This window comes from Oncorhynchus mykiss, chromosome 1 (assembly GCF_013265735.2).
Source record: "Oncorhynchus mykiss isolate Arlee chromosome 1, USDA_OmykA_1.1, whole genome shotgun sequence".
Taxonomy (NCBI): domain Eukaryota; kingdom Metazoa; phylum Chordata; class Actinopteri; order Salmoniformes; family Salmonidae; genus Oncorhynchus; species Oncorhynchus mykiss.
Window position 1 is genome coordinate 24,807,825 of NC_048565.1, and position 16,020 is coordinate 24,823,844.

Consider the following 16,020-nt stretch of genomic DNA (forward strand, 5'->3'; position numbering starts at 1 on the left):
AGGTCCTTTGCTGTTGTTCTGGGATTGATTTGCACTTTTCGCACCAAAGTACATTCATCTCTAGGAGACAGAACGCATCTCCTTCGTGAGCGGTATGATGGCTGCGTGGGCCCATGGTGTTTATACTTGCGTACTATTGTTTGTACAGATGAACGTGGTACCTTCAGGCGTTTGGAAATTGCTCCCAAGGATGAACCAGACTTGTGGAGGTCTACAATTTGTTTTCTGAGGTCTTGGCTGATTTCTTTTAATTTTCCCATGATGTCAAGCAAAGAGGCACTGAGTTTGAAGGTAGGCCTTGAAATACATCCACAGGTACACCTCATTGACTCATGTCAATTAGCCTATCAGAATCTATAGCCATGACATAATTTTATAATTTTCCAAGCTGTTTAAAGGCAGTCACAGTAAACTTCTGACCCACTGGAATTGTGATAGTGAAATTATCTGTAAACAATTGTTGGAAAAATTACTTGTGTCATGCACAAAGTAAATGTCCTTACCGACTTGCCAAAACTGTAGTTAATAAGAAATTTGTAGAGTGGTTGAAAAACTTGTTTTAATGACTCCAACCTGAGTGTATGTAAACTTCTGACCTTGACTGTATATAGCAGATCACTGGCTAATAAAGACTACAACCTTTATTCATTTCTACCCATATTTTTGTCCACAAGTTTTGAATCAGGTAATTTAAACAGATACATGTGCTGCCTTTCCAATTGATGTAACTAAACTTTCCACACACATTAATTTGAAAAAGCAGTTTATTAAAAACTAAAACTACAATATTCATTGAATTTCATGGGATAAAAAATGTCTATGTACATACAGCAAACCAAATCCTATTGGTTACGTGAACCTGCCAAAGGTTAACCAACATCCATTTAAAAAAAAAAAGCAACATTGGTGAATTAAATTGAACTTATGCATGTTAATCACATACTTTTGGATATTCATCAGACACAGTGAAAGAAATAGGATTTTGCAAGCAGTAACTGAGGACTGAACTGTGGAATACTTGAAAGCTTACCATCACCCCATTGATTTGGATAATTACTGCCAGGTACATGCATTCTATGACAACACATTTTTACAACCAGGTGCATAATCTGTGTAGTAGTAAACATTAAGATATTCATTCATTTATTTAAACTGCGATCAAGGATGTTAATGAAGTTACACTTTATTGCGTTTTGATTGGCTCTCTACAGCTGGGGCTGCCCTTTTATTGCGATGATGAGGGAAGGTTGGCATCAGGTCAGCCTCACAAGCTAAAAAGAGAGAGACCTTAATCACTTCTTTAATTTCACAAACACTGATCCAATCATTTCTGTCATATAATCCTGAGGCCACACTTACGCAAAGGTTTCTCCTTAAAGTAGGAACTCTCCAAGCAGTCCTTAGCTGTGGCCCTAAGAGAGAAACACTTGTGAGCCATGGAGGAGTGAAAGGAAGTATACTGCACATGTGTTAATGGAAGGTTTCTGTGTAAATATGTGAATGACGCAATGTGTAGAACTGTATACAGGTCTCTTCATGTATGATGTATGTATTTATAATGCTGAGCAGGTTTGTTCTTTGGTAGTTACCTGCGTAGAGGATTGTACATGAAGAGAAGGTTGAGTAAACGCAGCCCTGCATCAGACAACCAGGTGAACTTATTCTTCAAATTGTTGTATGGTTGTTTCCTCAAACTGTACTGTCCAACTAGGGGAAGACGAGTGAAGCCCTGCAAAATTTTAACACAACAGACGGGGGTTAACCAACAATATCCTTTTTTGAGGAGAAACTATCATTGGTTGTTGCATATTGTAAAATTAATCAACATTGAAGTGACTCAAATTAAACTTATGGAATGGTAAAATCCTAAATTCTGCGATTGTTTAGGAGAAAGTAGTACCGAGTGATTGGTTTGATTTGGGGTCGGTTTTGGTTAGATTATAAAACAACAAATTTCAATTTGAAAATGTTTTTTAGACATTAAATTCCCTATGCATTATACGGGTTGAATGCTATAACAACACAGAATAAAACAATGAATAAAAACATTATGGTAGTGACTGCTCACCACTGCTTATCACTTATTAACCATCATTATAAACATTACTTTAATCAAATATTTCAGTTGTTGTGTATATTACATTTGTTTTATTTGATGACTTATTTCATTCCAAGTCATCATCTCATCTCTATAGATTTGTTGCCTATGCTGTCTGACAAAATCACTATTTTAGTAGTTCTTCAAAGTAAATAAGGCAATACCTCGCGAAGCAACTGCTCTCTATGTATCCCTTCTTGATCGTGCATTCTTCTGTCTTTTATGTAGCAGGCATAAAAGAAACAGACCGGACAAGTAGCCATGTAATGGATTATGGTCATTGTAGTTAATTATCAAGTTTTCTGCACTAAACTATGTAGAATATTGGCCTGTTGGAAACTACAACTCCCTACTACGTCACACAGTTTGGGCATGATCTGATTTATCTCTAGAGAAACTGCAGCGCAATGTGCGCATTGAGCTCACAGAAAACCCCTGAATTAAATGGAATTCAAATTGAACGCATGTAGGTCAATTAGTCTATAAAAATACAACAAAGAAACAACATTTTGGTTTATCGCTCAGCACTAGGAGACCTTCATTACCGGCCAGATGTTTTCATTAGGGGTACCCAACAGTTGCACTATGAGGTCCACTTGTTGGATCTCAGAACCCCCTGGCAGCAGAGGTTTATGTGCAAGCAGCTCAGCCAGGATGCAGCCCACCGCCCTGGATAAATACGAGATACAGTATGTTCATACAAATGGTATGGTAATAAACATTGGTGACTGTGCCATGAAAATACTCTCTGGAGGGTTGATGTACAGATGGGATGGGAGATTCTCTGCTAGAACAGAGGATTGGATCATATTTAGAACAGAGAGGATCCCATTTGGAACAGAGTAAAGTTCACTAACTGAAAGTAGACAACTCTATATGTTAAAACTTGTTTGGAAGAGGGAGCTCTGTGATAGTGACACAACTCTAAATATGTTTAAAAGGATCTGTGACCCATGTATCTTTTGTGTATGGACCAAGTAGAGACTTAAAACAAATTACCACATGTCTAAGGCTGTGGTCTGAGTCTTGGTCCCTAGGAGGAGCTCTGGGGCTCTATACCTGGAGCGAGAGAAATAACAGGAGCTGATGAGGCTCAGGGAGGGTTAGGGATCAGTGCCTGAGGAGAAAGTTGAGGTTAAAGGACTGACTCACCACAATGTCACCACCCGGGGCGTCATAGGCTGTAGGGGGATACCGTAGCAACGAGCCAAGCCAAAGTCAGCTGGACAGAGAGGGAAACATTAGCACAATCAACCATCGACAGAAGCATGTTTTTACACACACAATAACCGACAGCTGTTGAATAATGCTGTAAACTGGTTATAAACTATGTCAAAATAATTGTTCTGCACACTGCTAATTGTTATGCATGTTACAGTATGTAAAACATTCACTATCAGAAGTGAAAACAGTACAATTAAAGCATTTTGTTTACAACAGTACAAATTTAAAATCATTGAGGTATTGTTGTTCAGGGAAAGGACATGCGTAGTACAGTACATGCATACAGACGTAATCCAGGAGCACAGCGGTTGTATGGTGATGACTCACCAATCTTTACACAGCCTTTGTCTGTCATCAGCAGATTGGACACCTTCAGATCCCTGCCACATAGTCATGACATTTAATAAAGTAACCATACAAATCACAGCAAACTAAAAGACCACAACCGTCTAAGCATTGAAAAATTGCACTCAAGAGTACACATTACAAATTCATTACAGAATTCAGATCCATTATTACAATCAAATAAATATATCCCACAACAGACTGGATATTCCATCCTGGAGATTCCATCCTAAATAACAGCACAAGTCTGAGATATGGAGCCTGACAGTGAACGTCTCTGACCTGTGCAGAATAAAGTTGAGGTGAAGATAATCCAGACCTCTCAGCAGCTGCAGAGCTATACACTTCACCTGAAGGAGAAAAGAAAGTGAGACATTTCAACACACAGTTCTCTAAAATAATCAATGTTGTGTAATGTCAAGACAGTAGAAAAACAAGACAAGAGGACATTAATACATAATACTTCTCACTGTTGTACCTGTGCCTCTGAGAACGGTGTTGGCATGTTTTCCAGCAGACTGGCCAGGTCCTGCTCACAGTAACTCATAACTAGGAAGAGACTGAGCAGAGACACACAGGTCAATTACTGATGAGTAGGCTACTGAATACAGTCAACCAAGATGGGACAGGTAAATACTGAATACACCCAAACTAAAATACTATGGAACAACAAAGTTGAGTTACTGTAGAAATGACAACTTAATGTAAAATTGTAAACTGTTACACAAGCATTAAATAAAAGTAAGTGAACAAATGTTTTTATCTGTTAAGAAAGAGTAGGTCTAGGCTTAATCATTTCTGAAGATGTTATCATTGCATATTGAATAAGGGTTCCAGTATAATTAGAGGGAATGTGTGTGTGTACTGTGAGGAGTGTACTGTGAGGAGTGTACTGTGAGGAGTGTACTGTGAGGAGTGTACTGTGAGGAGTGTACTGTGAGGAGTATACTGTGAGGAATGTACTGTGAGGAGTATACTGTGAGGAATGTACTGTGAGGAGTATACTGTGAGGAATGTACTGTGAGGAGTATACTGTGAGGAATGTACTGTGAGGAGTATACTGTGAGGAATGTACTGTGAGGAATGTACTGTGAGGAGTATACTGTGAGGAATGTACTGTGAGGAGTGTACTGTGAGGAATGTACTGTGAGGAGTATACTGTGAGGAGTATACTGTGAGGAGTGTACTGTGAGGAGTGTACTGTGAGGAGTGTACTGTGAGGAATGTACTGTGAGGAATGTACTGTGAGGAGTGTACTGTGAGGAGTGTACTGTGAGGAGTGTACTGTGAGGAATGTACTGTGAGGAATGTACTGTGAGGAGTGTACTGTGAGGAGTGTACTGTGAGGAGTGTACTGTGAGGAGTATACGCTGTCACCTCTCCAGGTGACTTCCCACCACCACCTCCTTTAACTCCACTATGTTGGGGTGTCTGAGTTTGAGCAACAGGGTAATCTCTCTCAGACTACTGATAGGGATCCCTGTGTGTAGAACAACACCAAGTCAAACAAACACAGAACATAACAAAGGCCATAAATAACAGAGATAACCTAATAATATGATGGAAATGTCTGAAAACTATTGTATACTTTGCTAAAAGCAACTGAAGCAAGGCAAGTGGCTGAGAACCCAGCTGTAAGCCTACCATCCTTTTCCTTGTCCATCCGGACCTTCTTCAGTGCTACAATATCATCCGACCTGGTGTCTCGAGCTCTGTCTGTGAATGGGATACAGTGTTTTAACCTAGGCTTACAGGCACTTAGACAGTTGTACAGTATGAAGTGTTCTTACCGGTAATTAAATAAGGCCTATGCGTAGGCCTAATCTGTGTTGCTCTGGACAGTACTGTGAATTACACCATCTAATAATCTCTTTCTAAGAACAGCCGCCAATCCTGTGTTAACAGATCAAGGTTAACTTACACACAATTCCATATGTTCCCTCGCCGATTCGGTTCAGTTTCTCAAATTCTTTCACACTCCTACAGTTCCCAAACTGACAGAAGAGAGGAAATGCATGCTTTTTCAATAATGGATCAATTCCTTTGCAATTATTGCTAATGACATTGCAACATTTCTTTATACATAAATGTGGGGAAAGGTGTGACGATGTAGCTTTTAAAGTTTTGCTATAAAGCTTTATCATTTTGGCAACTCAACAGAGGTCATTTCCTTGTAAAGGACCCATGAGCACCAACATGTGCAGTTTATAGGAGGAGCATATCAAATTTGGTGTCAAATGAATATTTTAGGCATAGATGTGTTTTTCTTCTTTAACATACATATATTATATACACACATGCATAAATACACACACACACACACATACATATATATATATATATACACACACTGCTCAAAAAAATAAAGGGAACACTAAAATAACACATCCTAGATCTGAATGAATGAAATATTCTTATTAAATACTTTTTTCTTTACTTAGTTGAATGTGCTGACAACAAAATCACACATAAATTATCAATGGAAATCAAATTTATCAACCCATGGAGGTCTGGATTGGGAGTCACACTCAAAATGAAAGTGGAAAACCACACTACAGGCTGATCCAACTTTAATGTAATGTCCTTAAAACAAGTCAAAATGAGGCTCAGTAGTGTGTGTGGCCTCCACGTGCCTGTATGACTTCCCTACAACGCCTGGGCATGCTCCTGATGAGGTGGCGGATGGTCTCCTGAGGGATCTCCTCCCAGACCTGGACTAAAGCATCTGCCAACTCCTGGACAGTCTGTGGTGCAAAGTGGCGTTGGTGGATGGAGCGAGACATGATGTCCCAGATGTGCTCAATTGGATTCAGGTCTGGGGAACGGGCGGGCCAGTCCATAGCATCAATGCCTTCCTCTTGCAGGAACTGCTGACACACTCCAGCCACATGAGGTCTAGCATTGTCTTGCATTAGGAGGAACCCAGGGCCAACCACACCAGCATATGGTCTCACAAGATGTCTGAGGATCTCATCTCGGTACCTAATGGCAGTCAGGCTACCTCTGGCGAGCACATGGAGGGCTGTGCGGCCCCCCAAAGAAATGCCACCCCAAACCATGACTGACCCACCGCCAAACCGGTCATGCTGGAGGATGTTGCAGGCAGCAGAACGTTCTCCACGGTCTCCAGACTGTCACGTCTGTCACATGTGCTCAGTGTGAACCTGCTTTCATCTGTGAAGAGCACAGGGCGCCAGTGGCGAATTTGCCAATCTTGGTGTTCTCTGGCAAATGCCAAACGTCCTGCACAGTGTTGGGCTGTAAGCACAACCCCCACTTGTGGACGTCGGGCCCTCATACCACCCTCATGGAGTCCGTTTCTGACCGTTTGAGCAGACACATGCACATTTGTGGCCTGCTGGAGGTCATTTTGCAGGGCTCTGGCAGTGCTCCTCCTGCCCCTCCTTGCACAAAGGCGGAGGTAGCGGTCCTGCTGCAGGGTTGTTGCCCTCTACGGCCTCCTCCACGTCTCCTGATGTACTGGCCTGTCTCCTGGTAGCGCCTCCATGCTCTGGACACTACGCTGACAGACACAGCAAACCTTCTTGCCACAGCTCACATTGATGTTCCATCCTGGATGAGCTGCACTACCTGAGCCACTTGTGTGTGTTGTAGACTCCGTCTCATGCTACCACTAGAGTGAAAGCACCGCCAGCATTCAAAAGTGACCAAAACATCAGGCAGGAAGCATAGGAACTGAGAAGTGGTCTGTGGTTGTCACCTGCAGAACTACTCCTTTATTGGGGGTATCTTGCTAATTGCCTATAATTTCCACCTGTTGTCTATTCCATTTGCACAACAGCATGTGAAATTTGTCAATCAGTGTTGCTTCCGAAGTGGACAGTTTGATAACACAGAAGTGTGATTGACTTGGAGTTACTTTGTGTTGTTTAAGTGTTCCCTTTATTTTTTTGAGCAGTGTACATACATACATACATACATACATACATACATACATACATACATACATACATACATACATACATACATACATACATACATACATACATACATACATACATACATACATACATACATACATACATACGTGGGGGAAAAAAAGTATTTAGTCAGCCACCAATTGTGCAAGTTCTCCCACTTAAAAAGATGAGAGGCCTGTAATTTTCATCATAGGTACACTTCAACTATGACAGACAAAATGAGAAAAAAATCCAGAAAATCACATTGTAGGATTTTTAATGAATTTATTTGCAAATTATGGTGGAAAATAAGTATTTGGTCAATAACAAAAGTTTCTCAATACTTTGTTCTATACTTTGGCAATGACAGAGGTCAAACCTTTTCTGTAAGTCTTCACAAGGTTTCACACACTGTTGCTGGTATTTTGGCCCATTCCTCCATGCAGATCTCCTCTAGAGCAGTGATGTTTTGGGGCTGTTGCTGAGCAACACGGACTTTCAACTCCCTACAAAGATTTTCTATGGGGTTGAGATCTGGAGACTGGCTAGGCCACTCCAGGACCTTGAAATTCTTCTTACAAAGCCACTCCTTCGTTGCCCGGGCGGTGTGTTTGGGATCATTGTCAAGACCCAGCCACGTTTCATCTTCAATGCCCTTGCTGATGGAAGGAGGTTTTCACTCAAAATCTCACGATTCATGGCCCCATTCATTCTTTCCTTTACACGGATCAGTCGTCCTGGTCCCTTTGCAGAAAAACAGCCCAAAAGCATGATGTTTCCACCCCCATGCTTCATAGTAGGTATGGTGTTCTTTGGATGCAACTCAGCATTCTTTGTCCTCCAAACATGACGAGTTGAGTTTTTACCAAAAAGTTATATTTTGGTTTCATCTGACATTCTCCCAATTTTCTTCTTGATCCCCCAAATGCTCTCTAACAAACTTCAGATGGGCCTGGACATGTACTGGCTTAAGCAGGGGGACACGTCTGGCACTGCAGGATTTGAGTCCATGGCGGCGTAGTGCGTTACTGATGGTAGGCTTTGTTACTTTGGTCCCAGCTCTCTGCAGGTCATTCACTAGGTCCCCCCGTGTGGTTCTGGGATTTTTGCTCACCGTTCTTGTGATCATTTTGACCCCACGGGGTGAGATCTTGCGTGGAGCCCCAGATCGAGGGAGATTATCAGTGGTCTTGTATGTCTTCCATTTCCTAATAATTGCTCCCACAGTTGATTTCTTCAAACCAAGCTGCTTACCTATTGCAGATTCAGTCTTCCCAGCCTGGTGCAGGTCTACACTTTTGTTTCTGGTGTCCTTTGACAGCTCTTTGGTCTTGGCCATAGTGGAGTTTGGGGTGTGACTGTTTGAGGTTGTGGACAGGTGTCTTTTATACTGATAACAAGTTCAAACAGGTGCCATTAATACAGGTAACGAGTGGAGGACAGAGGAGCCTCTTAAAAAAGAAGTTACAGGTCTGTGAGAGCCAGAAATCTTGCTTGTTTGTAGGTGACCAAATACTTATTTTCCACCATAATTTGCAAATAAATTCATTAAAAATCCTTCAATGCGATTTTCTGGATTTTGTTTTCTCATTTTGTCTGTCATAGTTGAAGTGTACCTATGATGAAAATTACAGGCCTATCTCGTCTTTTTAAGTGGGAGAACTTGCACAATTGGTGGCTGACTAAATACTTTTTTCCCCCACTGAACACCTTAACCAAATACATTTAAACTCAGTTTCTCACAATGCCTGACATTTAATCCAAGTAAAAATTCCCTGTTTTAGGTCAGTTAGGATCAACACTTTATTTTAAGAATGTGAAATGTCAGAATAATAGCAGAGAGTATATAGATACATTTCCTCCAGCATCTTCACAAGGCCCTTTGCTGTTGTTCTGGGATTGATTTGCACTTTTTGTACCAAAGTACGTTCATCTCTAGGAGACAGAACGCGTCTCCTTCCTGAGCGGTATGACGGCTGCGTGGTCCCGTGGTGTTTATACTTGCATACTATTGTTTGTACAGATGAACGTGGTACCTTCAGGCGTTTGGAAATTGCTCCCAAGGATGAACCAGACTTGTGGAGGTCTACAATTAGTTTTCTGACATCTTGGCTGATTTCTTTTGATTTTCCCATGATGTCAAGCAAAGAGGCACTGAGTTTGAAGGTAGGCCTTGAAATACATCCACAGGTACACCTCAAATTGACTCAAATGATGTCAATTAGCCTAACAGAATCTTCTAAAGCCATGACATCGTTTATATTTTTCCAAGCTGTTTAAAGGCACAGTCACAGTAAACTGTTGACCCACTGGAATTGTGATACAATGAATCTTAAGTGAAATAATCTGTCTGTGTAAACAATTGTTGGAAAAATTACTTGTGTCATGCACAAAGTAGATGTCCTAACCGACTTGCCAAAACTATAGTTTGTTAACAAGAAATGTGTGGAGTGGTTGAAAAACAAGTTTAAATGACTCCAACCTAAGTGTATGTACACTTATATATATATATATATCTCAACCAATATACATCTCCCCCCAAAAGATCTGGCCACACAGATGGAAAAGGGGTGTTAATCTACGAGACAAAGTCTTAGAAATATAAAAGGTATTAGAAATAAATCACAACACAATCATGTTGAAGTAAATGCCAACTAATATCAACATTTATATAAGGTTTTGTAGAAATGATTTGCCTTTTGTAGTAAATTGGTTTTATTTAACCTTTATTTAACCAGGCAAGCCAGTTAAGAACAACAATTATGTTAAGGGGTTTTGATCCACTTCACTTACAGTAGTTCAATAACCAAAATACAGTTTTTCAAACTCGAGGTGTCATATCATAGCTGACATCCCATTCTTTCTGCAGACATATTTGAATCTTTATTCAAATGAGATAGTTAAGAGTTTTTGGAAAACGTGGTCACATAAACAACTGAAGGAGATTTTACTGTCATTATGTTACAAAATGTGGATCTGCACTGTTTCTCAAGTAAATGTATTTGAGTAAAATGTTCACTTCTGCATATAGGTGTATTGTTTGTTAAACTTTACTAACAATGGCATTAGCTTGGCATTCATTTTAAAGTTAAAAGGCGAGTCTCAGCGTCACTGTTAACTTGGAATTGCCCCATATCACTTTCTCAGCACTGTGCCGTTTGATACAGCCCAAATTAACCTGGCTGGGATTTATAGGGATATCCCAGGCAGCTTTGTCTAAGGTCACAGAGTTCTAAGTACAGGACATTCCATTGACGGTGTGAATGGACATCAAAACAAAACCTTTGGGCCGGTAACGTCACTGCGTGTCAGGGTTTGCGAGAGTGACGTTCCAAATTAAACTGACAAAGCACCCGACTTGCAATCGTATCAACGTACTTGTGTCCAGCTTATAAAATCGTCTTAAATACATTCCGACTAAATGAAGTGGCGTCATTTGATGTATCCTTGCTGACCATCAGGGTGCCGGTAATTTGTTAAAGAATACGTGGCCCACATAACAATAAAATGCCCACTAGCTAGTAGCTACTGTATGCATGTTGCTTACCCTGTGTTTTTGCGGTACTGTGAACGTTCTGTTGTTCTTGATCGACTTCAGCTTTATGGGGTCCGGGTCAGTATCTGCAGCGTTCTCCATTGTTATTTGGACGCCCAAGATGATGGTTCATTCGCCCTTTGCTGTACTGTGATGACAGAAAATGCGACCAGTACGCGAATATACGTCCAGAAACATTCAAAACAGTATGATTGGCAGGAAACCACACACTCGGTGCTTTGTCTATTAAATGGACGACTACAAGCTTTCCCGGGGTTCAAGATGGTGAGATCCGCTTCCCTCAGAAATTAAATTACTTTGTTTATTTACATCTATTTAGAAATTGCTTCCCCCCCCCCCCCATATGACGATATCCACTTGAATCATTCCTCATATAAATTAAATAGTACAATAATATCCCCACTTTTTCTGAGGCCGGGGGAAAAATTACAACAAATATGTAATGCATCCAAAAAGCACCAGAAATGACTTTGTTCCTCAAATCTGTACATATCTAATACCACTTCTTATAATGGATTACTGCAATTGGTACATCTAGCACTCACATAGCACAGATCAATAGGGAATCAATGGCTCAAGGGGATGGCAGGCCTGTAGTATTTATGTGACCTTACTTTTTCCAAAATCGTTATGCCTTGTTAGTGATGGCTCTACCAACACAGATTGGTTGCCTTCTAGGTCGTGGCTCCTTGTTTGCCTCCTCTATAGTTTTGGTGGGTGGCTGAGCATAGAGGTCCTCTTTGGATGGGGCAGTGACAATTATGGCAGGGGGTATGAATGAAGAGGGGGAGGAAGTTTCACCAACCAAAATCTCTGCTGGAGAGGGGGTTGGCTTACTTGGCTCTATAACTAGAAGATGAAGAAGTGAACATTGTCATATCATTTAGTTTCTCAAAGCTAATTAAGGCATTTATAAGTTATATTCTTCAGAAAGTGAAATAACCAACATGTGGCAGCCTTTAATGTAGCAATTCAATCTAAAATACTTCTACTTTCAGCATTTCCTGTATCATATGTAGCCAATTCAAGTATCACTCAACGGTTTCACAATCGTGAGGAATCTGAGTGAGTTGTCTTCATTTGTAGATATGAGTAAGGGTGATTAGGGTTGTTATAATAATACCAATGGAATATCGTGCCTCAATAGTGTCACTCTGTTTTGTTCTTGAGGATCGATCAGTGTAATGCAAGCACCTTTAAATTGGATTGTGCTAATTTCTTAAGAGTGTTAGAGGGAGCATCATTCAAGGAACAATAAAGATTAACCTCGTAACAACAGCTGCTATCTACTCATTCATGTATTAGTCATTTTAACTGTTGAAATATTTGTAAACCTGAAATACTACAGTTATTTTTTTACTTGAGCATTACCAAAAAAAATAAAATGTGCAGGGATTTATGCTTTTGTTTTCAACTTAAGGAAAACCAATAGAATAGTAATGTCTTTGTCCCCTAGCAACAACCAAAAAGGTAGTCTAAACTGTAACTTTGTATAATATTTTCATAGTGCTCATAAGCTTTCTGACTCAAAAGTCTTTCTGAAAGCTTACAAGAAAATAGTGAATCAAAAAGAAGATGTGTACACTTAAGGTGGATGGGTTTGCATTGAAAACACTGAACATATGTTCACACTGGTAGGCTATCTGCTCCCAAGAGTACTTTATAATCTGTTTATTGGCCACTGACAGTAAACAATGATGTTCAAAATATTTGTTCTCTCTCAATGTATGTAATTATTTTAATACAGATTTATCATAGACATAATTAATTAATGATTGTGCAATTTGCAATAATCAAGACAAATAACTACCATAAAGAGCTTAAGCCTGGTTGCTTACCCTCATTTGCTTGCTGGCTCACTGCAGACCCCATCTGACATTTGGTCAACACAACCTGCAAGTATCCATGCTTTGTCTATTGGTGTGTCTGTCAATGCCTGGAGCATTACTCAGACAGGACACCTCTCTCTCTCTCTCTCTCTCTCTTTCTCTCTCTCTCTCTCTCTCTCTCTCTCTCTCTCTCTCTCTCTCTGTCTCAATTTCAATTCAAGGGGCTTCATTGGCAATATATGTCTACACTGCCAAAGCAAGTGAAACAGATCGTAAACAAAAGTGAAATAAACAATAAAACATTTACAGTAAACATTACACTCACAAAAGAATAAAGACATGTCAAAGTTCATACAGTGTTGTAATGATGTGCAAATAGTTAAAGTACAAAAGGGGAAATAATTGACAATGTTGTGATTGCACACTGTGGTATTTCAACCAATAGATATGGGAGTTTATCAAAATTGGATTTGTGTTCTTATTCTTTGTGTGTAATCTGAGGTAAATATGTGGCTCCAATATGGTAATACACTTGGCAGGAGGTTAGGAAGTGCAGCTCAGTTTCCACCTCATTTTGTGGGCAGTGTGTACATAGCCTGTCTTCTATGAGCCTTCTCAGAGCATACCTTTAAATAATAATTTATGTTTATGATTTGGGAAGGTTGATCGTGTATTTTGGAAAGTGGAGGACAAAGGGTTAAAGTAAGCATCATGTCATGTGACTAACAATAATGGCCTCTTCCATTAAACTTCAGCAACAGAAAAGCCTCTCTCACGTGACCTGTTCTGAACAAGCAGAGTACCCTTTGCGCGTCTTTTTTTCCCTCAATCGAGGTTAGCCAAAGCCTCGTCAGTTTTTAGATAGGGGCGTATCCCAGCCGACATACGCCACGTCATTAGTCAACATCATTAGAGCCGTGATTGGATGGATTCGGGGAGCCTCAGCCAGGCACGCGCCGTTAAAAGACAAGAGAAGATCAGGGATTTGTTTATGTTGTTCCATTCAACAACAGAGCGATACGAACCATGTTTCAGCAGAATGTTGTATCTATCTATACCTTATGTCATGCCTTATTGGAACGGATTTATTGATAATATCTGTTGGAAAAAACTTTGGAAGTTTCCGTTAAAATTGTCCATACATATTTTCCTGTCAACCACTATATGAAGAAGTTTAAGGAAAACATAAACTCAAATTGTACCTTTTGTAATGACCACCCAGAAACTGTGTTGGATCTTTTTTGGCAGTGTATTCATGTAAGGAAACTGTGGCAAGACATCAGTAGATTTATAATTGAACACATTTATGAAGATTTTTACTCTATTGTGGAGAGATGTAGAAATAAGCTGAAACAATTTTATGTAATTAATTTCATTATTCTTTTGGCCAAATTTCATATTCACAAATGTAAATTTACTTACAAAAATAAATTGAACTATATTTTAAGACAATTAAATACTCTACTAACAAAAAAGCTGTTAGAATTATAAGTGTATGTATGTCCCTTAAGGTCCTTGTGTAATGTGATATTGTACCCCCTAGACCAATTGTCCTTTGTATATGATTTATATATACTTGTGTTCCCTCATGTACTTCCTGTATTGATTTGTTGTTAATAAAAATGTAAAAAAAAAACATTTAAAAAGAAGAGAAAATCAGGTGAGTGCAGTGAAAATACAGTATCCCACAACCGCAGGGCTCTCCAGAGAGTGGTGCGGTCTGCACAACGCATCGTCGGGGGCAAACTGCCTGCCCTCCAGGACACCTACAGCACCCGATGTCACAGGAAGGCCAAAAAGATCATCAAGGACAACAACAACCCAAGCAACTGCCTGTTCACCCCGCTACCATCCAAAAGGCGAGGTCAGTACAGGTGCATCAAAGCTGGGACTGAGAGACTGAAAAAAAACTTATATCTCAAGGCCATAAGACTGTTAAACAGCCTTCACTAACACAGTGAGGCTGCTACCTACATACAGACTTGAAATAATTGGCCACTAACAAATGGATCACTAGTCCCTTTACTAATGCCACTTTAATAATGATGTTTACATATCTTGCATTACTCATCCCAGATATTATATACTGTATTTTCTACCATCTATTGCATCTCGTCTATGCCGGGCGGTCATGGCCCATCCATATATTTATATGTACATATTCTTATTCCATCCCTTTACTTAGATTTGTGTGTATTAGGTAGTTGTGGAATTGTTAGATTACATGTTAGATATTGCTGCACTGTCGGAACTACAAGCACAAGCATTTTGCAACACTCGCAATAACATCTGCTAACCATGTGTATGTGACTAATAACATTTTATTTTATTTAAAGGGAGAGCTAGGCAGTTCAAGCCCCCTTGGGTGCTGCCATAGATTTACATTAGAAGTACCCATCCAAGAAGGCTCAAGGTCATTAGCCACAGATAAAATGACGTCAAATTACGTTATATCTACCATCGCTTTGATTGGACTGATCATGTCAACATCATTCTTTTAAAATCTTATCTAGGAAGCTAGATATGCAGTCATCATCATGACAATCTTGACAATCTACTGGCAAATCCTTTTCAATCCTTGTCACATGAAGAGAAATTATAGATAAAACATATCGGAGCTCATTGGCCATTGGACATAAACATTACACAACAAGTCGGAAATCGCAAATTCAACAGTGAGTGGTTTGGAAGGAATCGGTGGCTAACTGCAAGCAATGCAGAGCAATTACTATTTTGCTTCCACTGCTTGCTATTCAGTGGAGAGGGTGTGTGGTCCAAGTCTGGGTTTAAGAATTTAAAACATCTGTCTGAAAGAGTCTCTTTTCCAAGCTTAAAATAATAAACATTCACACGCAACACCATGGGTCAGTAAATGTTTAATAAATTGTCCATGCTGTCAATCCTGCATGACTTCTGCTGCATTCAAAACAACTGGAAAATTGGAACTGGGAAATCTCAGATTTCAGTGAGTTCAAGACAACCGGAAACTCTGAAAAAATACGAGCTCTGGCTGGGAAAATATGTTTTGAACTGTCATCCAACTTGGAA

At 39.9% G+C, this 16,020-nt stretch overlaps 1 protein-coding gene across 2 annotated transcripts; it reads right to left on the reverse strand.

The window, feature by feature from the left end:
• Positions 1 to 747: 747 nt before the first annotated feature.
• cdk10 (cyclin-dependent kinase 10) lies at positions 748 to 11,419 on the reverse strand. 2 transcript variants are annotated; one of them, XR_002472482.2, is made up of 14 exons: positions 11,135 to 11,419; positions 5,589 to 5,661; positions 5,312 to 5,383; positions 5,045 to 5,147; positions 4,146 to 4,227; positions 3,950 to 4,017; positions 3,650 to 3,702; positions 3,251 to 3,320; positions 3,098 to 3,157; positions 2,644 to 2,767; positions 2,263 to 2,315; positions 1,590 to 1,729; positions 1,360 to 1,412; positions 748 to 1,271 (listed from the first exon to the last, which is right to left on the reverse strand). XR_002472482.2 is itself a non-coding variant. In XM_021595131.2 (13 exons), exons 1-13 carry the CDS (start codon positions 11,222 to 11,224, stop codon positions 1,177 to 1,179), a joined length of 1,083 nt encoding a protein of 360 aa, XP_021450806.1. In that variant the 5' UTR covers positions 11,225 to 11,415; the 3' UTR covers positions 748 to 1,176. The 2 variants fall into 2 exon arrangements, 1 of the variants encoding a protein (XP_021450806.1); XM_021595131.2 differs by lacking the exon at positions 2,263 to 2,315 and having other exon boundaries at positions 11,135 to 11,415.
• Between the last annotated feature and the right edge of the window lie 4,601 nt (positions 11,420 to 16,020).

Excerpts from the sequence above, each read along its gene's own strand:
- cdk10 (XM_021595131.2), bottom strand. The coding sequence starts at position 11,224 with ATGGAGAACGCTGCAGATACTGACCCGGACCCCATAAAGCTGAAGTCG. Across the intron at positions 5,662-11,134 it reads CAGTACCGCAAAAACACAGG|TTTGGGAACTGTAGGAGTGT; the intron begins GTAAGCAACATG and ends CTCTTCTGTCAG. Across the intron at positions 3,321-3,649 it reads CAAAGGCTGTGTAAAGATTG|CTGACTTTGGCTTGGCTCGT; the intron begins GTGAGTCATCAC and ends CTCTCTGTCCAG.